Below are 23,223 nucleotides of genomic sequence, written 5' to 3'. Positions count from 1 at the left end.
CGACCGCTCCACCAACTTATCTGACTTATACCTTTTCATCATAAGAGCTTCTCTTCTTTTAAAACACAACCCTCATAAAACCCAGCTGTGACCTTTGCCATACTGATTCAACTGTTTCTTGGGTTCGCTCCCATTTTCTCTATTCTCCTGCATTGAATTCCCAATGGAAACAGATACCTCTTCATTTACTGTAAAGTGTATATGTACTGTACCATTCAGAATATTTACCACTTTCACTTTAATGGTGTTAAGGCTTTTAGTTTAATTGTTTATAATCTCTGCCTTTAAGTTAACTTTTAAAAAACTATTCTCAAAATGTTAGTAGTCTGTTTTATCTGTCTGTCCATCACAACCCCCAATTTTAAATCCACAAGCATGGATATTGTATTTTACTCTGGGTTTTGATCTGTTTCACAGAACAATACAGGCTACTAAATTATGGTTTGTGTTAGATATTTGAAAAGATTCAACTTTTTAGAATATTTTCAAAAGGGAATGGGAGTAAATCAAAACTAAAAGTGTATATTAACCCAACACATTTAAAGACTTCAGATTGAAGATTTGAGGCTAACATGCCTAGCTTTTTTCAAATGTCAATAAATTATTATGGTTCGCATTTATAAATGAATATTTTGTATTATTGACACTATATATAACATGTGTGTTCCTTGTAATAAAAAGTTTTAACGTGTCCCACGCCGACATGACTTAAATTCAGTTGAATGGTTGCTTAGGCATCTCTTTGTTTCATGAACAATGTCCTGTGCTCTCTCTCCCTCTGAATGAGAACTTGAAACTCACGCTGCCTGGCAACATCTTTCTGTTGTATTTCAAGCTCCGTGGTAAGCTGGACACCTTTTTATCAATCACACCAATTTAAACTATTATATGGTCTGGTATGCATGACCCACCACTGAGATGTAAAGGTAAAGGTTTGCATTGCTTCAAAAGTGTGTTCCCTTGTTTGAAATGTTTAGATGCTAAAACTTTTACACTGTAAGGGTTACTGTGTTAATGATTCTGAAATATGGCTTCAATTCCTAAATGCAATTGTCTGTGCTCTAAATTAAGCTCTTACTTTTCTGATACTTGTAAAAAACATCCATATAACTTAAGAATTACACAATGCAAGAATCTTTATTTAGATTTTATTGCAGTAACAGCAAATAGTCACTCCACTGTAAAGATTACATATGCATTGTACAGTTTATTCCCAGGACACAAGGCTGATTCACGATGAACCACAATGAATCTTTTCAAGACTTTGGATACTTCTAGATCTGCCGATATCAGTAGAAAGATGCTTTTCCCTGCGACTCAAAACTTGACCTCTGGTCACAGTTATATACACGTCTCACAACACCCAGCTGTTTCCTCTGATCCATGGAGCATCAAAGCACCTGACTGCACCCCGAAACTGTACACATCTATGGGTCTGCCACGAATCAAAAGAAAAAATGCTCACCTTCTTAAATCCAAAAATAGCCTGGATGATAAATCCGTCATTAAGGAAAATTTGAACAAATCGACTCCCTCAATATTACCTGGACTTGAGCAAAAGAGATATAGGATGAAACCTTTTATCACATGTTACAAACCACCAGACTCACTAGAGTCAAAGCTGTTGTTTGCGAGAACGGGGAAGTATCCTATGGGGCCATACAAAGATCCCAAACCTCATAACTTTAGACTTGTAAGTGTCTTATGAGATGACTGCTCCTATAGCTGTACTGCACAATATAAACACTAGATGGCAGCATTTATTTATAATCTACACACTTCTTTTCTTATTGCAGTGTGCTGAAGGAATGCCGGACATAATCACCTCTTTGGACAAGGATCCTGGTGGTTTGATTTTTAAATCTGAATACCTAAGAACAGGTAAAGTAGCTTTCATAAAGACACACAGATAAGTGAAGACATGAATGAATGGTAATTTTTTAGTCTTACATATTTAAAATTGATCAAACAGAATATTGATTATGCATGCCTAAAAGCCAGATGTCACACTGATTCACCCAGTAGTCTTTAAACATATGACTAAAATGTGTATTTGTATTGTATTTTAATATCTTCAGTCACAGAAAACCAGCCTGATCTGAACATTTCTCACAGAGACAAACTGAACAAAATGGACACTGTCAAACCTGCTGAGCCTAAATGGGACTCAAGGCTAATTCTACCAAAAATGCCGTTTCCACCAAAATCTGCATCTTATACAGTGAGCAGAAAAAAGTGATATTTATGACATATAAACGTATATCAGACAATTTCATGATCCTTTTGATTTATTAACATATGAACATTCTGTGTTTTTACAGAGACATCGGCGCAGAAGAGGTGCATATAGTGCTTTAATGGAGAGAGTTGAGGAAAAGTTGACCAAGTCCTGGGGAAAATAAACAATTTTAATACAAAAGAAAGAATATTGTGTCGTCTTATAATGCATAACCTTACAGATAATGTTTCTGCAGTCGTGTCAGATAATACATCCGCCAAATGCACGTTGAAGAACTATTCTGCATCACACCATAAAAATAAAAGTAACCAATGTGGGTCTAAAGTTCTTCTACAATTGTTAAACAAATAGTCAAAATAACCATACAAAAATAATAACTTTTTCATTTTGACTGATGATTTTTAATAAAACATTTATATTATTTATAGAGATGCTTTATCGGGAATAATTAACAATAATATGCACACAATCATCTACTTCTGGAATGTGTAAACATTTTTTGTAAATATTATAAATATTTGTAAGATATAAATAAAAATAAAAAATAAGGACAAATCAAACTAAATGAGGATATTTGTATTTTTGGACCTTCTTGTGATGGTTACACGATGGACTTGAACCCTATACATATTAATAGCGCGTATCCGTCGCTGACCAATCAGTTTAAAGGTAAACAAATGAGCTGTGCAGCGCGTGCGTGCAGACGCGAGCTGGCTTCAGTAGAGAAAGAGAGCGAGGACGTCAATGAATGACACATTTGTAACAACGTATAAAAACGCTAAATTACGGTAAGACTTTATTTATTTTACATCTGTAGCACAACGGCGGAAATGCATAGGAAATATGGATACTTATTTAATAAAGATAAAAGAAAGTTTCACAATCGCGTTATTATATCGGCCCAAGGCGTGGGCTGCGGTCCACGCGCTTACTACATCTGAAAACGACCACAAAAGTTGCAGTCGTGTCGTTTGGTCGTGTCTTTTGTTTTATATATAACGACTAAAATCACTGTTTTGCCCGATGGGGTGTGCAATGAACTGTTTGGTCCGATACGAATGTCGATTCAACAGGTGGATCTTCCTGTAGCTTCCAGAGAAAGAAGCTTCCCCGCGGCGTCAGCAGAAGTCGTTCATCGGTTTGCTTTTATTGTTAGATCTCCGTTCCTGGGAAATAGTGTGACGACTAAAAAGCAGTATTTCAAAATGTGTTTGTCCCTACAAATTTATTGAATTTGCTATATATAAGTTATGCCTAAATAAGGTTGCGTCTTTACAAAACTATGTTGAATTATAACAAATATAGGTCTATATATATATATATATATAGGTTTTGCTGACTTTAGTTTATAATATGTTGTCAATACAAAAAAAAATGGACTGTAGACGTTTGTGCGTGACTTTATAACCACACCTTACTAAAGCATATTTTTTGTGATTCTGTGTTCCTGTAAAGCATATGTCAAACAAACATTTACATTCAGTCATTTAGCAGATGCTTTTATCCAAAGTGACTTACAGAGAGTTTGGGGAGCAATAAGCGATATGTCATAAAAGAGCAATAGTACATTAGGTGCTAATACAAAGTTATTAGTTTCAACAAAAGCTAGACCGCTACCTGTTGAGAGAAAAGAGAGGGTTAGTGTACGGTTTTCATATTGATGTAATGACTCTATCTTTGCTTTCTAGGTATGCATTGGATGTGAAACTGTGATTCATGACATATGGAAGTTCAGCGCCTATTATTTTCACACTCTTGAGGGAAATGGGGAACGGAGTATCAGAGCAACCCAACTTTCTATCCAGTCTTCCGTTTTGTAATTCTCTACACATCGCTATTCTGGGCCTGGACTCCGCAGGCAAAACTACCGTCCTCTATCGTCTGCAGTTCAACGAGTTTGTCAACACTGTCCCCACCAAAGGTTTCAATGCAGAGAAAATCAAAGTACCTTTCGGAGACTCGCGATCAGTAACGTTTCACTTCTGGGACGTTGGAGGCCAGGAGAAACTGCGTCCTCTGTGGAAGTCCTACACGCGGTGCACGGATGGCATCGTGTTTGTTGTGGACTCTCTGGACGCGGAGAGAATGGAAGAGGCTAAAACTGAACTTTACAAAATCGCACGTTCCTCTGAGAATCAAGGCGTGCCTGTGTTGATTATCGCTAACAAGCAGGACATGAGACAGGCTCTGTCTCTTCCACAGATAGAGACCATGTTGGCATTAAAAGAACTGGGACCCGCCACTCCGTGGCACCTGCAGCCCACCTGTGCCATCATTGGTGAAGGTCTCCGGGAAGGACTAGAAAGACTTTATGACATGATCTTGAAAAGAAGGAAGATGCTTAAAGAGCAGAAGAAAAAATAAGTGTATTATATGGAGGAAAACCAAGCGAAAGTCATTTTGTCATGTGCCAAAAAAGTTGGTTAGAGCTGACAAGCACTTTAGTGGTTCGGTTTCTTGTTGTTTACAACTATAGTTGTTTATTATCTGTCGTAGGCATTTTTCTTGAATAATGTAGACTTAATATAAAGCTTTGTGTATTGCTGCACTAAATGATTATTCTTTTGGAGGTTTTTATTTGAAATAAAAAGGCCTTCTGTGTTTTTTCCAAACTTCGACGTGTGGAACTTGCGTCTGCCATTTATAATTTTTTTACAACCATTGGAATACAGTTTGGATATTTTGAGGGCATTGACATTACATATTGGGTTGTTATTGGCACAAATAACATTTTTATTCTTGAACACCCCCTTGTATGTCATTGGTTAACCCAAACACATGTATTTGATTTAACCAATGTATTAGTATAAATTTATGAATGGCATCTGTCTCCACGTTCTTTTTCTAATGAAAGCTTGAGTACTTGGTGCCTTGCACTGCCACATTCTTTTTTGGTTGAGTAATACTAAAGTATCCTACAAGACCTTAGACCCTCTGTCTTCTGTAATCAGATTAGAACTCTTATCTAGAATGTGTCAACCTTTGCAAACATATATAAAAAGAAACCCACCTGAACTGGATTTGTGGGACTGATTTAGGGATTCAGCTATATCACACGCTCTTCTAAATTCCAGTCTGTCCCATAAATCCTGAGAGACTGGGACTCTTCCCGCTCATGCCAGTAATCCTGAGCTGGGATGGTGACGGACGGTAAATAAATCTGCAGCTCGGTTTCCTTTCCCACACTTTCGCTAAACTGATTCAGGTCAATGTCACAACTGTGTGTTTTGATAATCTGTTAATTTTCCTTTACAGTGAGAATTTATCCAGTGTGAATGTCAATGCGTGGAAAATCATAACATTGAATCAGTGATAACAGGATTCTCCCCTAACCTTTTCTTGGCCATGTTTTGCAATAACCTAAAACCATTTGGTTTTGATGTGATTTTACATCAACTAACGTTAGATAACAAGGAAGTATACAAATGTTTGTATAGTATTTGAACAATATATATATATATATATATATATATATATATTGTTTTATCAACAAATTTCAACCATCCTGATCCTTATTTTACAGATTCTAGTTCGTTGTTGCAGACTACTGCCGTCTATTTACGGTAGCCTTTTGTTGGGGAGGAAAATCCAAGAATAGGTGAATCCTCTGTCTCTGTTTACCTTCACTGAACTGAGTCTAAAAGACAAAGGGAGACTTTTTTGTTTTGTTTCATGAGCATGTTATCTCTGAACTCCTGCGATGAGGTTGTGTGGGAAAATGAGAGGTGTAGCGAACTGGTGCTCCATGCAGGCCTCCCTAACTCCTCCGTCTGAATCTAATGAAGACATGTTGGCAGACTGCTTTTGTTTGGCTCTGCACTCCTCTCATTCCAGCATGAAGGATGAGGTCAAGGTGGGTCTAGTTGCTGTTTTTCACCGTCCTTTTGTCTGTAAAGAGTTCCCAGCAGTCTGTGGAGTTCACAAAGGCAAAGTAAGTTCGGTAAACATAACCATGTTAAGTGTTCCTTCTGGCAAATATAATGTGTTTAGGAGACTGTTGTGGTGTTTTGAAATCAAGTAAACATTGTCTGGTTGTGTCGGTGCGTTGTCACAGAAAGTATTATTAACGCAAATATCGTAATCATGTTCAGTGTGATGAATGGTAGCGGACTGGTATTGGGAAGGTTGTTTTAAACTCCAGCAGGGCGCACTGAACCTCAATTTTCACCGGGAGATAGAAAGTTGCTTTGGATTGTCTGCTAAATGCTGATAGCAATTGAATCCCTATATAGCCCTAAAGCACAGACTGTATTCATTAAGATGTTCTGGTAGTTTCTGATTCCGGTCTTAGACAATAAATGACTGCACTGGGAGCGTCAGTGAAGCATTTAAATGGAGAATTACAGCTGTCATAAGAAGAAAGCATTAGCGCATGTGAATGAAAGACTAGCTAACAACACCTGTGAATACAAGAACAACTCAGTCAAGTCAAACTTGTTTTATTCCACATTCTGTAGTGCGAATCCCCCCGCCGCCTCTTTGCCCTTTATACAAATGCTCTGTTTAAATGAGAAAATCTGATAAGGGCCACACTCTCTGAAAACAACATATTATCAACTTTCAGTTCAGGGGAAGTTGGTTGTTTTCTGAAGCTCAAAATTAATCCAGGGGAGAGCAAGATATGGGAAGAAGAAAGATACAACAGTGGTGTGCCTCAATGTGGCTGTTTTTTTGCAACGGTTGTGTAACTTTTAATAGAGCAGACACGTCTTTACAGATCGGCGAAGCAATAATTAGTTGTTGCAATACAATTTTTGTGTGTAAAGGTTGAGTCACCATGAATGCGTGCAAAAACATGCTGACACAAACCATCAGCATTTCACAAGGTATTTCATGAAATCTTTTTTTACGCAATAGCGAGAGCTAAAACGCTCCACAGTTAAGAGTATATGGCTTTGATGCTCTTACGCACTCTTCATCTCATGACAACAGTCCAAGGAATGTCGTAAATGAGATTAAGTGTTGACCTGTCTGTCCAACCATGAATCCAGGTTATAACAGTTATCTATTGTTAAGATTGACCGGTGCAATGTAGGGGTGTCACACCTTTATTAAACATTAAACCTGTGGAATCATTACAAAGGTCATGCCTGCCTGCAGTAGATTGCTGTACATACTTGTAGGATAAAGTTTCCCAGTGAGTCACCTTCATTTATAACAGGAAATACAGGAACCAAAAAATGCATTTCCTCTGACTTTCAGCCTCCTCACAGCAAAGAATGAATTTCTCACTTTTGTTATTGTTTTGCAGTATCTACAAGTATCTACATTATCAAACAAAGTATCTTGCACGCTACAAATTGTTAAATTAAGATACATTTCCTTGGACATCAAGTCTTGTTTTCTGAACAAAAAAAAGTTTCAGCTTGGAACCAAAAAAATAAACCTCAATTAAGTGTCAAATTATCAAGAATATTTTATTGGTCACCCTTCATGTTTTTATGTAACATGTGGATTTTATGTTTAAAAAATATAGTACTTGATACCTTTCACAAGAGTTAATTACTGAACAAAATTTGTGTTTGAGTCAGACAACCACGTTGATATATAGGCCTAAAAAGTATAGAAGAAAAAATACTATTAAATCACAAAAATGTATTAAATACTCTTTATTTGGGTGGTTCAAATCACGTTTCACAAGTGACAAGATATATTTTACCATATATACACTATTTCACTATAGGCCTATATGTAAATTTAAAATAAATATTAACAGGTAAAGTGTAAGCTCAAGTAAGGAGCTAGTTGCAGTAATTATCCAAAACCTTTGTTATAAAATAATCAAAGAGCCTATAAAATGCTTTGTAAGTCATTGATTTTGTTGTATATACTCTTTCCAAAAGCTACATGGTGTGTAGCTGTCAGCTAGGCATTAACAGAGCTTTAATAACAGTTTTCTCTGTCACTTTCTAATCGGCAGCTGTTGAAAGTCTTTCTTCAGCCCTGAGGACCACACTGCTGTTGGCACTTTTGGAACTGTGAGCGGCTTGAGCTGATACGCCTGCAAACACAATCCCAGAGTCCTCCAGGGAGCCGATGACGTGGGCTCTGTTGTCATTTTCTGTGTGCTGCTGTGGCAAAAACTGTTTTCCACAGGGCACAGGTGCATCCTTCTGAGGAAATCAGAGGTGTCCTGGACAACACTGTGCTATCAGCAGCTCTTTCAGTGAGGAATAAACAGCCATCACATGGATAACAGGAATCTTGCTCGGCTACGCTGTTCTTTTTCTTGGAAGAATTTGACTGACTAGGTGATTTTGTGATGTACTGTGATACATGTCACCCTGTATGTACTGTAAATGAACAATCTTTTAAGTGATCTACATTTTAGTCTTCACTCTTCATTAATATCTGGATTCTCATCTGATTTCACAGAAGGAAGTAAATGTGGCTTCATGGTGTCTCATGGGAACAATTGTGTTTATTAGGGGCCTGTATATTTGACAAAGTTTAGACTGTTGCAGTAACATTATTAACCCTATTCATCTTAAATTGTTGCTGCCTGATAAAACATTCACCAACAGAACATCATCTGGAACAACAAACCTAAAACAATTGTCATTATGTTATATAATGAGAGGAAGTCAATAATATTTTCTATTGAATAAGTATAAAGCAGCTGCACTGTCACCACATGCATTGGAAAAATGAAGGTGTTTACAAGTACATAATTTAACTTGCAAACATGTTCTGCCTTCAAACTCAAAGGACAAGACATCAGTCTGTTTTAGATGATAGATTTAGATAATAGCTATAAGTGTTTTGCTGTATCCTGTCATGTTAACAGGTCATTTACCAGTGACTCATTTCCTGTGAGGATGTTGCATGTGGTGAACATGACTTGATTAGAGCTGCACATGCACACACTCGCATCCTCTGATACAATTAAAGAGAGAGGGAGAGAGGGAGAGAGGGAGAGAGGGAGAGAGGGAGAGAGGGAGAGAGGGAGAGAGGGAGAGAGGGAGAGAGGGAGAGAGGGAGAGAGGGAGAGAGGGAGAGAGGGAGAGAGAGAGAGAGAGAGAGAGAGAGAGAGAGAGAGAGAGAGAGTCTGATAGTTCTTTCGGGAACCCCACAGTGTACACAGTGCCTTTACTGTACTTTCATACTTTCGAAAAACACAAATATTATTTAACCCCTTCGGACCTGTTTGTATTCAGAGTTTAATGCAGGGACACGTTTTATCATAACATCGAATAAGCTTAAAATATCAGTTTTACATTATTTCAGTATCTACTTTTTAAATTGATTTCTGTGTGTGCGGCCGCACACTGACAGTAAATATATTTCCGAAAGTAAGTTTGTAACTGCATAAACTTTCCCACATCATTCAGTGGAATGTGGTTCCTCGTGTCGTGGGTATATTCCTAATCCTTAAACATTAACATGCAAAAAATGAGACATTGACAGTGAAAATCTGATCCCAGAACAACCAGATATAAGCACACTTCCCCATGTTCTCTTAAAGCCCCTCTGGAGGCTTGAGTATCCTGTTTACACTGAGCTGTTTTTGTGTAATAAATGTTGATTTTGTTCAGGCCATAATTATGCTTGAAAGCCTAGTGTGCCAGTGATATCATCTGGGGATTAAAGTTGAATAGTCCCTACAGTATAGCAATAATGGTACTGTATATGCTAATGCTGATTATCTCTCTCTCTCTCTCTCTCTCTCTGCATATTCTGCTTCTTAATGTGGTTGATAAGACTAACAAATATTTTGCAACAGCCTCCCCCCACAACTATTCCTTTAACCTTTTTCTTCCAAAGACTGTTCTGGCAACAACCGGAGACAAATTTTCGAAAAACAAATAAATTCTTACATTTTCATCTTTGAACTTAATGTTGTTATAAAAACCCTCTCCTTATTGTTGGCTTCAATGTCAAATTGTTAAATAGTCTCTCACCACTTTGGTTAAAATGTATACTTAATGATAAAATGTAAATGTACCATCACATTTTTCTTAAACAGGTACTTCTTTTATTCTTTGTCTTCGAGTTATCATCGAGTTCCACATACTACCACTATTTGAACAACGTTTTATTCTACCTTCAACATAATCCTCATTTATGCTTAAACTAATTTAAAGTGTGTGGATTGGCAGGAATTATTGCACTAAGAATGCTAGATGTCCCTCTACTGGCGATGAGTTGTCAAGTCAAGAATGGTCTTTATTCAGCAGAAGAAACAACCAACAAAACAGAGGTCAAGTTCAACAACAAGAGATGCACAAGAAACAATTTCTGAAAATATTGTGTGTTTGTACCAAGTTTATTCACAGGTCCACAAAACGTTTTCTCCTCCAAAGGTTTCATTATCTTTTGTTTCATAACTACTGTTAGCCTACACAAAGTCATTTATTATTGCGTAATCAGCAATTAAATAGCAGTGGATTTGAAATGAACACCCAGGTGAAGTTTATTATCATCTGCAGTGTGACTTCCCATGAAAATTGATTTCCTCTCCCAATTTAGGTTGTTAAAACACAGGAGATGAACTTATCAATTAACATTCTTTAAATTTTTCTTATCATTTTTACGACTTGTACCGTTTTTCATTAAAACATTTTGACTTCAACACAGGAGAATAAAAATATCAGTGGGGTGTATTAAGATGCTAACTGTAGACAATATAAAAAAAAGTGTTGTTCATGTTAACTGTTGACCGGATGTGCACTAGACTTGGAACTTGGCTATGATAAATTCTAATTATTTTAATATGTACATTTTTATATAAATTCGTTTATCTTTCGTCGGACCCGAATGTTTTAAGCAATGCTTTTCTAGTTTGATGAACCGCAAAGGCAATCTTTTTTTGAAACAATAAAAAACTCAATTTTTCCAAATATTTTTTTAGTAGCCTAATGAAAAACTTGCATCTTATAAATTATTTATTAATACACAATTTAAACGGTTGATAATAGTACGCCTCGTTGCCAAATAAAAAAAGTACGGTAGTCTTATTTCGCTAGATGGCTCCATTGTGTCTCAGATTTAAAGAAAGTAACTCGCCAACTTTGATAAAACTATACTGTCACAGGTGTCACTCGTAGTCTTCACCCTTTAAATATATTTAAAAGGAATACAAAATGATCAATAAAAAACTAAACGTTATTTAATTTAGATTGTTTTGAGGAAATTTAAAAAATCCAACATCCATTTGCTATTTTTTTATTAAATAAAATTACTGAATCAACTTACTAACTGGACTCACATTGTGACTTACTGTTTGCAAACATTGGTTAACGTGGATATTGACAATTTATTGAAGAATTGTGTTTTGTTAAATGGCTTAGTTTTTCTTGGTAATTAATTTCTTGGTTTTAATTCCATCACCTTCACCTGTCTGCATCTAGCCTATTATGACATCATCCTCCAGGAAGTGATGTACTTTGGATAGAGTGCAACGGCATAGACATCAGTAAGTATTAAGAGGCATTTTATTATTATTGTCTTATGGCATTAATTGTGTTGTCCCTCTCTTTATTAAAAGACAGAAATAGTTATAACGAATAAGGCACGAGCTTGAAAGGTCTAATTGGTTTAAAACATTCAGCGCCAAACGCTGGTCAAAAGTTTTAAATAATTGAAAGCCCAAATGCGCGAGATGCCAAATGAAATAACTTTGACAAATAATCACCGACTGATTTTGATCGTTTCTCTCTTTTTTTCTGGCTTTACGCAAACAACAACACTTGTGCGGGCGCGCGGCAGCCTGTTTGATATGCGCGCTCACGGCCCCTCGCTAGGCCATCGCTTTCTGCCAGGCTCGTGATTAATTAACATCCAGTTCGTAACCCTCCAAATTAGCGGCGAAGCACGCGAGCTAATGAGTTCACTGTGATCCTGAGGTTACAATAACTCCATCAGATCCACATCAGACACTGCGGGCGCATCGGACTCTCGAGCTGCCGCTGCGTGTGTGATTCAAAGGGACCATCACCTATATAGGCTACTGTAGCTACAGTCCAGCATCAAACCAGATATTAAAACACGAATAACATCACATTGCATTCTAATAGGGGGTTAAGTCGTACAGTAAGATATGAAACGGTGCACATTGTTCATGGATATAGTGTGGCATGCTGTCAACTTTATGTCATTAAGCAGCCTATTATCCATTGACAAAACAGCAGTAAACCAATTATAAAGCACAAAACTATTCATTAAACGCCAAAAAGTAATAGAATGACAGAATGAACTTTTGAAAAGAACGTTTTTTTGATCCATTATGAAAACATGCTATAAAATATAGCTACTATAATCCACTACAGTAACAGTTTAACCATGGTATTAGTAGTACGGTGGTACTACAAATAGTAATTCATCTGCCAAAACATTCAAGGTTTGCTAATATGAAACCACGGTTAATTTTCCCAAAGGATAGTTTAAAGTTATCCTACCTGACATTTATAATGCATACTCTATACTTGTCTATGTCCACTATAATGATAGCAAGTGCACATCAATCGTTATAATTATTTGAATAAAACTATTTGATACGTTGCTTCAGTGTTCTCTTAAGGGCAGTAAGTAGGTGTACTGAACATCTTTGAATTTCAAACCAGTTCAGTTCTTTTCTAAAATGATCGTGTCAGCATTTCCTAGTAATACCATAACAAGTGCTATTTTGCTGCTTCAGAATTTAGGCTTTATTTAGTGAAATCCACTTATGCTGAGACTTTGAAAATTGCTAGGTTGATCATTCAAAATGCCAAAAAGTATAGTTTGGTGCGCTTTTAGTCCTCTTGAAAGTTTCTGATATATGAGAAATCTAATGGGTGGCATTTGATTGGCTTTAGTTTCGTGTCATTGGACGCAGAACTGTTATGTAGTGGCCAGGAGGCTTTTGATAATGACGTTGGCACACGGACAGAGCCTCAGGTGCAGTCGCCACGGTAACTACCGCACCTCTGATCACCTCTACCAGCCATCTGTGAAAAGCAGAGTAGACTAATCTAGAAGTAGTCATCCTATAGTATCATTTTACACAAAATAGTTTTAGGGTGTTTTTTTCAAAGAATATTAAAGGGCGGTTACCCGGACAGGGCTTAAGCCTAGTCTCAGACTAACTTACTGTAAATGTGAGAGATGCCTTGATCGGAAGCAACTTGCACTTACGTATCTTAAAATATATCACTGCGATTGCCTCAAGATGCACACAGTGATGTTTTTTTGTAAAGTATGTTTTTTTTAAAGAACTTAATTATCCTAATTTAACTAAGGCCTAGTCCTTGTTTATGCTAATCCTTTTCCGGGAAACCGCCCCAAATGTTTTTATTATGTAGTCTGTAAGAATAATGTTTTTGTGTGTGATTTCTTATAAATAAAATATTTTCAACTAAAGCTCTAAACTTTCTGCTGTTAGATACAAGGACCTTAGTCCATTATTTCTTTTTGTAAATTTGCTACAATTATTTAAAACCATATAATGTTACTAAATAACGCAATGTAAAATTCAGTTTTAGTCTCCCAAAGGGAGAAACAGTGCCCCAAATATGCTAAAAAAAAATCTGCATGAATCATAAAAGTTAAACAGATATATATTAGTCCCTTTACTTTCCCGCTATTTGCGGCAGCCAATTCTTGCTAACGTTAAACGCGTGTTTCTGCGCTCACGTGTTTGCACATGCATCGCCCCGCACTGTCCCAGGGGACGCCATTAATCCATCCTCTGTCCGTCGGCCATTTTCACCGGGGGTCGAAGGTTTTAGTTAGCTCTTTAAAACGTGAAATGCCATATTTATAAGCCTGTATTTATAAACACATTTGCATAGATCAAGATGAAGAAGTTGTTTGAATTGGGGGGCCATTTGCATTTGGCGAAACATATGGCAGAGCTGCGGAAGCCACGGGCCATGCCTTCATTAAGCCAGCTTCGTTTCATCAGAGCGGAGCGCTCCCCGCCACGCTCCCCCGCCGCGCAGCCTTCTGTCCCCGAAGGTTCCACTGACAGGGGACAATATGTGCCCAAGGTGAGACGCACCCCGGTCCCAATGATTATTTATTCTGACTCACGCACCGCTCCTTAACGAGAAGGGACAAAGTGGCATTTTTTTGGATTTGTCTGACGGGAGGGCTGATCTACAGGTGAGGCGACTGACACGTGTTGTCTGAGGATATCGCGCCGTTCTCTTGGACCGTGGACGGAGGCGGTGCACACTGAAGGAGATGTGCATGTTTATGCCACTCTGCCTTGTTTTTATAAAATTCACTAATGTTTTATTTTTTTAGATATATAGGCCCTTACGCCCAGAGCTCCTAAACCACCTGGAGACAGCTGTATATTGGTCTTCCTTTTCATCTCAATTTGTTAAATTCTGCTATTTTGCAGATGACTGGGCCCAGATATTTTTAGCCTATGACCTGAAGCTGTAAATGCCATGTGAATATTACTCTGGAGCTGAATGGTTGACATGCATAGGCAATCTCTCACAGGTTTAATAGTTATTTTGAAGAATATTGGCAACCAAACAATATTGTCCCCCATTGACTTCCACTGTATGAACACAACATTTCTCCAAAAATATAATTTTATAAAACACAACATTAGAAATGTGTAGTATGTTGCAGTGTAAGTCGCTTTGGATAACAGCATCTGCCAAATGCGTAAATGTAAATGTAAAATGAATAGGTATACAGGTATAAAATACTGGTTTTGAACGACATGAGCATGAATAAACGTTGACAAAGAATATATTTTGGGGGTGAACTATCCTGAAAGGTATTCAGAGCCCTTATGAAGCTTCATTAAGAAGGTACAGTAATGTTTTTGGACGCGTGATAACCACTCTGGCTGTAGCCTTTCATAACCATGTGTTATTCTCAGTACTAAAACTCACAAAAAGAACCAGAAACAGACTCTCCACTCTCCAGGTTTTTATTGCTAACAGATTTCTTGGTTTTGCTTTTTCAGTGTTTCTAATATTAGGTCCAGGTGTCTGTTATAGCATACGGTCCAGATATATCCACTGAAATCTCCCACATGTGACCACCTGTGTGGTTTAAAAAACTGTTGCTGATGTGTTTTTCTATTTAGAAAAAAAATACGTTTGCCTGTTTTACCGAGATTGTAATTCATTAATGAGAAAATGTGGGGAGAAAGGTTTACGAATGGCCTTGTTGAGTACATTTTGGTCTGTGTTAATAATATAACAGAATAATGTTTAATGTGTCTTCTAGTTAACCAATGTTTTGATGGCTTTGTGGTTTAAGCAGAATAAAAAAAATTGTTGAGTAACCAACACATAGTAGTGACCAACATTATATATATATATATATATATTATATATTTAGAAAAATTATTTATCTTTAATTAAACCAAATATTGTTTGCTGCTTTTTGTTAGTACTGTTGCTCATTTTAGCTTAAATGTAGTTGAACTACTTGAAAATATTGCTTAAAAAGAAAATTCTGTCTGCATTTACTCATTGAGTTGTTCCTAATCTGTAGAAATGTCTTTGTTCTGATGAACACAGAGAATGATATTTGGAAGAATGCTTGTAACCAAACAGATCTTGGACACCATTGACTACCATATTAGGAAATATTGCTTTATTCATTGATATTTTGAAGAATCTAGGAAAGCAAACAGTTCTGGGGAAGTTTTGACTACCATTGACATTTTTACTATGGCAGGAAACTTCAACTTTAAGTACTTTGAAACTGAAACAAGTCTCCATAGGTCATTTCAGGAATTATGTATTAGAAGTCAGACTTATCCAGTGTATGCTTTCATTAGATAGTCGAAACTTTTCGCAGACAGCTTTCCTCCCAGAACATCGATGGGACGGTAAATGATTTAAAACGCATCAGATTGTATAAGCATCCAAGCAGTCTTTCCTCCACTGTCACCAGGGCCCTAGAGAACAAACTCTACAAACACATCCCGCAAAAATACACATTCAATTCAAAATACTAGTTTAACTAATCTGCCCCTATGATAATGAGTCCAACTGAACTAATAACTAAACTTTTGCTCTTTATTTGTGGTGGCGATGGCGGTAAGTAATGCAAATATTTTTCTGTCGTTTAAGTGAAGTTGAGATCCGATGGCTTGCGGTATCAAACCACCATTCTACATATTCCAGCTGGGGAAAAGCATCCAGTCCCTTTAATAAGTAATGATTGCCGAAGATCAGAGGATCCGTACAGTGGAGCAAAACAAGTTAAGCGCGAGTTTTGATAATGATGCTTAATAATTCAAAGTGTATAATTATCCCTTTATAGGGAAGCACAACAATGGCGGGACACTGAGGGTGTGTGGCTGCAAGAACGAGGTCAACAGAACAGATCAGATCTTAGCGAGTGTTAGGGGTGTGCTAACCATAAAAGAAGAATGGATTTTTATTTTAATTTTAGTTTTAAGGCTACACTGTAAAAAAACCTGTAATTTGCACTGTAAAATGCTGTAATTTGCTTGTAAAATGCAGTTTTTTGAAAGATTTGATGTATTTTTTTTAAATACGGTAACAAATTGTAAAGTTACAGAAAAAGACATCAAATTTACAAGAAAAACGGTGGGTGGTTGTAATTTTACAGGTTAAAAACTTTATTTAACAGTTAATTTCTGGCGCCCCAGCTTTTTTTTAACAAGTGGTTTCACAAGTTTTTTATATGGTCAAAAACTAAAACGTTACAGAATTAGAAATCACATTTACAACAAAAGTGAGGAAAACTATTTAATATATATCCTATACAGGGGAAGCAAATATTTTACGGTATATTTCTGTTATTTTTACTGAACAGTGACAGAATATGTTTTTGTCGAATGTTTTAGAATATGTCAGAATACAATTTGCCGTTACGAAGTGGATCATCCACAATATTGTTGCTCAAATGTCCTTCTCTAAAAAATGTCAATGTGTATCGCAGGCAGTTTACTTTAACAAATCTACACATTTTTTGAGTTTGAGAATTGTAATGGAATGTTTTATTCATGCTTTATTTTGCCTGACCTCATGGCTCGGGTCGACTCCTCTCGTGTTTTTCTCCGTGTCCTTGACTCTGTCCAGCGCTCTTGTTCTCCACGTTTTGGTGTTGCCAAAGGTCTCGAATTTGCAACTCAAATAATTGGGATTAATCGTCTCGCTAATCACTGTATTTGTCCTCCCTCCATTTGTGTTTCACAATACGTGGGGAGGGGAAGAAGAAATAGCTGAAAAGAATCAGTTCTCCTATTAAATCACTATCTTTCAACAAGCAGCTCTCTCTATTCACACGAGAGGGCATTCAAAGAGGGCTGCTTGGCACACATTGTTCGCTTAAATGAGTAATCATAACATCAATGAGGCGCTGAAATGCGACGCAGAGCGCATTGACAACCTTTGTGCCCCTGCGAGGAGGGGGAGTTAATTTGATCACTGCGATCTGGGCTTTATTCAGCCACGCGCCACCGCAGCCAACAGATGGAGGGGGTCTGTGCCCTCGAACGCGCGTGCTCCTGTGGCCGCTGAAGATCCATGATCAAACCTCTATTGAAGAATCGAGAGATGTGGTTCAATACAGGACACCCGTTTCAAAGCTGCAGCGCTCTCAGTTGTGGGCGGCAGGCCAGTATCAAGCGTCGTTTCTTGCTAGTGTCATGACGAATTGTCTTGCATTCGGTTGTTAAGCTACATGAACCCTAATTGCCAGATGGTGGATATTTATCTCCCCCTTCTTCTCTTGAAAGTTGCATTAATTGCAGGGCTGCCCGGGGGCCAGCTCTTGCTGAACGGTGTGATGGGAGGCGGCATGACCCTGATTAAACCCCGCATCCAAACACCCCCTCTCGGCCCTGGTGCCAGGCCTCCCCGGCACACCACGGCAAAGGTGCCGCTGACTTTCTAGATGGAGGTGGGGGTTGAAACCGCCTCACCCGATCATTTGCGTATCAGGCCACCTGGGCCTTGACACTTGGTGGGGGTGATTGTGAGCATCATGGTAAATAACTCCAGTGGATCAGCTTGGGGAGGTTTGTCATGGGTGCCTGTTTTCCGAGACCCTCCAGACCCTCCCTTGAGCTTTATCTCCTCCAGCCTCATTGGCTGCCTGGTGGCTGCACCCTCTCCGATCCCGGGCTCGTTTGCATATCTCCCAGAGATGTAATTGAATTAAATGAAGCTTCTGGAGGGCAGCTGTGGCAGCTGCTGTTTGTGGCATGTCAAAAGGCCTGGCACTTTAAGAGCACTTACATATGCTCCAAATTAGCAGGTCAGATAGGCGCACACTCTCTATGATAGGGGTGATGCTGCCAGCACAACAAGGGGCCCCGCAGCTGTGGGCAATTCAGCCTGATGGGCCTTTATCACGGGTGTGGTTTCGACGTGTGCGTGTGTGCACGGGTGAACCGGGTGGAGTATGGCGCGGGTCAACGACAGGAGCTTGCTGTACTAGTGGAGATGAATTATTTGTGTGGACTGCAGATCTGAGAGTGATGGCATGATTTGATTTAGATTTCATGACCACATTCATTTGGTGAAAACCTACATTTTGTTAATAAAACATTAAGAAACATGTAAAGACAAATTTAAAAGGTAGAGCCCTACAGCAGATGGATGTTTTTTTGCTCGGTTTTCACAAGACAATTATGGCAAAACGTCATCAAAACCACAAAATAACACACTGGAAATTGAAAGATACGGTGATCAAAAGGTTTTAAAGCGTTTTTTAGAGATCACGTCTGTGCATTCTTGCTCGACACCCACTGACTGATTCTTTCATTTCTGCTGCATATTATTAAGAACAACGATAAATAGATACTTTACTCCCCCTCAGATTTTTTCAAACATGTATACATTTTCATTATTCCAATTAACACAGAGAAAGATATTTGGAAGAATGTCAGCAATTTTCAGTTCTGGGACATCATCCACTATCATAGTAGGAAAAAATGGTTTGTGTTTTGTTTTATTGAACACAAAATTAGATTTTTAAATAATTTAGGAAAACAAACAGTTCTGGGGCACCTTTGACTACCATTTAGTTTTTCCTACTATGGTAGTCAATGATGTTCCGGAACTGAAAATTACTATCATAACTATAATACAATCCATTCTTCCAAATATCTCAATATAAGTAATTTATACAGGTATGAAATAACTTGAGGGTGAGTAAATGATGACAGAATAAAAAAATGTATGTGAACCATCCCTTTAATTTTTCTTTTGTGACGAAATATAGATACGATTTATATGCAATTTCAACCTTTTCATACTAGTGTACATTGTCTAAATCTACACTTTGACCAGATGTAATTTCAGGATTTCATCCTGTGGTTTCTCCAGAGTCAAATTAGTTGGCCTTTTGATATTCCCAGAACCTGTTCTTAAACCCCTGTAATCCACAGGGAAAATATTTACACATTGTGTAATTTGTAGGAAAAGTGTTAAATCATTTCCATCTTCATGTCATACTTGATGTAATGAATCTAATCGTATATTTGTAACACAGAGGTATCACTTTGCATGCCGACAAGAACTTGCTTTGCTTTGGTTTCCAGGGAGATGCTGTGATATTTGAATAATACTTGTCATAGACTAATCAGCTGTCGTGAACAATTACCTAATAGCTTGTCAATCAAAGCCTGTCAGTCAAAAAACTGTTTTGCAATTATGCTATTTTTATTCTGAACTGGCTGATGTTTATGAGAAATGCGGCTCTTATGTAATTGCCGTGAGACTCACCTGAGACGAGTTCTGTCTGATTAGCCACCAGTGTGATTGTGAACTGACTGACTCTTTGCTTGAAGAAACTACGCAACTTTCAGAATAATGGGGAAAAATATGTCCTGTTATTGTTATGTTTTATATATATTAAAGCTGCGGTGCATAGCTTTTGTCTATACAGGGTTTCATCACCTCTGTTTGAAACATAAGATCAGAATCAGAATCAGAATCAGAACAAGCTTTATTGCCAGGTGTGCTTACACACACGAGGAATTTGTCTTGGTTACAGAAGCTTCCAGTACACAAGTAAGGTTACAAGACAAGTAACAATCAACAAAGGCAACGAAAGTACAGAATAAAAATAAAAGTTAAGCACACAAAGGTGAAAGTGTAGTGTGACAGAAGAGCTCCGGAATTATTGTTTAAAATATACAAGTTATGAGTTTATATATGTGAAATGTCTGAGGGAAAGTATTGCACACATTTATTGCACTGTAGGGTGTATGATATGTATATACAGATTCTATGAGATATCTACAGGTGTTTAAAATATACACATTTTAAGGTGCTATATACGAAAAATCTGGCACAAAAATATTGCACACATTTATTGCAAAAGGTGAACAATTAACTGCAAAAGGTGAACATTTACCTGTTAACTTTTAACTGTTAAGATCGCACTTTGCGTACGTTTGTTAATAATAGGCAGAGTGACATTTCCCATTAAATTGGACCAAACCTCTCAATTTATAAATGACTATAAACTTACTGTTGTGAAGTGGAGTAAGATAAGAGCTGTGTCCCAAATGACATAATATACACTATGCACTCAACCATCTCGTGTATGCATTTTAGAAGAGTAGTATCGCCCCAAATGGAAAACTGGAATAACCAGAATATATTGGTTTCCTAGACGAGGGCAAATTACGTCGATCGCATTCGCACAATGCGTGTGTATAAAAATCTATTTGTGAGTTGTTTTCATCTGTTTTGCCCAGCAATATTTTAGTCATCATCAGATTGAAGCGTTATCACTCTGCAGGAGAGTTACACTAGGTAAGCGAAACTGTGACCGTTGAAGTGTCCCAGTTCCACACTTCATATTTTGGGTTGAAAAAGTGCATCATCCGGGTACTTAAAGTGCACTTCTTTTTTTAATGTGAACGCAGTACTCACACAATTGATGCTACAAAATGACGTAGAGTAGTGCACGATTTGGAACGCACCTAAGGATCCAGTTGAAAAATGTCCACTAAAATGCACTTACATGTATTCAAAGTGCTCTATTTTCACACATTACTTGGTACTTAATTTACCAAAGATTGGTCTTTATTACTTTTTAAAGATAAACTTAAGAAGTGTACTCAAATGTGCTATTTTGAGACATCATGATTAGAAGTAAAGATTATATTTTCAGTATATTATAGAGTACAAATGTGTGAAAATAGAGCACTTTAAGTATAATAAAGTATATGATTAAGTTTAATACACTTATGAAAGTGTATTTAAATATAGTTTATCTTATGGCAGGTTTAGTTTTTACCTGGGGGTAACTGATTTTTTATGTACTTGCTCAATATCAGATTTTTGCTTATTTTTAACCAAACAAAGAGACAGATTGCAGTGTTGCATAAAATCTAGTTCTTGCGACTCAACTTTCTGACTATTTTCTAAAATTTTTATTTTTAATGTTTACATGCACTTTACCACCACCGTATCGGTCATGATTCTGCTATCATGTCAGGCTTATTCTTGGTCTTGCAGTGGCGTCATGGCATAGCCTTAGGTTTTGTGTGAGAAAGACATGGCGTTGTTTTGATTTTGACTTGCCATGTGCTTTCTCGTGTCTCGTCGGTGTTTCCCGCCCTTTTGTCTCGTTAGCCTTCCCATTAGTGTTTCATTACCTACACCTGCCCCTTGTTAATTTTCCTGTGTTTCCCATTTAAAACATCCTCGTGTTCATTGTCCTGGGCTCGTTCGTTGTACTTGTTTCCCTGTATAGATGCCTTGCCTGCACTTGGGTTCTCCCTTTAACCAAACCGTGACAGTATCCTTAACTAGAAAAAATTAAAAAATATAGATAAAGACAAGTTTATTTATCCATAGGACATATATTCTATGACACAACTGTCTTCGAAAATGGCCTATTGTACTCAAATTAAACTAAAGCCAAAACTTTACATAAAGTGTTACATTTTGTTATGTTAACATAGCACTAGAATAAAATTGGATCCTAAGTCATATGAAAATGAAATGCTAATATATACAATTTTCAATAATTATATTTCCTTGCGTTCGAGTCTTGATAGTTTAACCAAGGCAGACTACCATCTTTATCGCGGCTCTCGGTTCCAATTAGATGTTTCGGAAAGCACAAAGTCTGTGACTCAGCTGTTTGCGTGGCGCATTATAAAAGAATGGCAGCAAACAGCGGCGTTAAAAATGCATGAGGCGCTACCCAGCACTGCTCTCGCTGCCTCGAATAGAGCTATCACGCCTGCCTGTTATCTCCAGGACCCCCAGGTAGAAATGGTAATGATACTACTTAACACCGCTCCACATATGGAGAGAAAATGGAAATGCCAACAGCACCTCAACTATAAAGAAAATCAAATTGAAATATTAATCCGCTGATTAATATAACATTATGAGAGCCCATTCCCTTTGTTGTTTAACAACAAAGGATTGCAAAATAAGCAACTGCCTGAGAGGTAAGGGCTTGAAAGAAGTCCCACAGAGGTGTTAGGAGCGCTTTCAAACATCATTACCACGCGTAATGTATTCACTTCCACACTGCTGAGGTTTTGATATTGATGTTTACTCATTTATTTTTTAATTAATGTTCTTTGTTAATGAATTCTTTGATGAGAGGCATTTTGTAAATCATTATCCCATGAAGATGGAGAAAACGTTCCTGGGTTTGCCCATGAAACTTGAAAACGCAAGGTGTAAGGGAAAAAAGTTGAGCTTGAGGTCATTGTTAGTTTTCTCACTTGTAGTTAGTTACTGTATGTGTTGTTAGTTACTGTGGTCACTTATTTATTTCGGTTTAAAATGAGGATTGGTACAGCACTGAGCGTTTTGTGATGTTGAACATTCACTTGATTCCATTAATACACATCCTTGTTAGAGCGTCACAAGAGACCTTTACCAATGCACTCTACTGTTTCACTTTTGCTTTGTCAAACATGCTCCTACTTCTTTAGCCGTTTTGTAGAACTTTGTTCTCATGTCTGTTATGATGAATTGCTTGTGTTGTGATATTCCACTTTTGTAAGGTGTGAATAAAAGCATCTGCTAAATGATTTAAAGTTTGTGTTCTCAGGACAAACCGTCATTGCA

General features: G+C 37.5%; 2 protein-coding genes across 2 annotated transcripts; both read left to right on the top strand.

Annotated features, from left to right (window-relative positions):
• Nucleotides 1-1,246: 1,246 nt before the first annotated feature.
• cUnh7orf78 (chromosome Un C7orf78 homolog) lies at nucleotides 1,247-2,402 on the top strand (the record flags this gene model as incomplete). The annotated part of the gene is made up of 4 exons (XM_079480674.1): nucleotides 1,247-1,693; nucleotides 1,797-1,881; nucleotides 2,079-2,221; nucleotides 2,322-2,402. The coding sequence occupies 4 exons, from the start codon at nucleotides 1,247-1,249 to the stop codon at nucleotides 2,400-2,402; spliced, it is 756 nt and encodes a 251-aa protein (XP_079336800.1).
• Nucleotides 2,403-2,899: 497 nt separating this feature from the next.
• On the top strand, nucleotides 2,900-5,429 carry arl4aa (ADP-ribosylation factor-like 4aa). Its single transcript, XM_079482313.1, has 2 exons — nucleotides 2,900-3,027; nucleotides 3,928-5,429. Exon 2 carries the CDS (start codon nucleotides 3,956-3,958, stop codon nucleotides 4,601-4,603), a length of 648 nt encoding a protein of 215 aa, XP_079338439.1. The 5' UTR covers nucleotides 2,900-3,027; nucleotides 3,928-3,955; the 3' UTR covers nucleotides 4,604-5,429.
• The last annotated feature ends 17,794 nt before the right edge of the window (nucleotides 5,430-23,223 follow it).

Source organism: Barbatula barbatula, assembly GCF_947034865.1.
Source record: "Barbatula barbatula genome assembly, chromosome: 19".
Taxonomy (NCBI): domain Eukaryota; kingdom Metazoa; phylum Chordata; class Actinopteri; order Cypriniformes; family Nemacheilidae; genus Barbatula; species Barbatula barbatula.
Note: the sequence above shows the minus strand (reverse complement) of the source record. Positions and strands in the feature narration are given on the sequence as shown.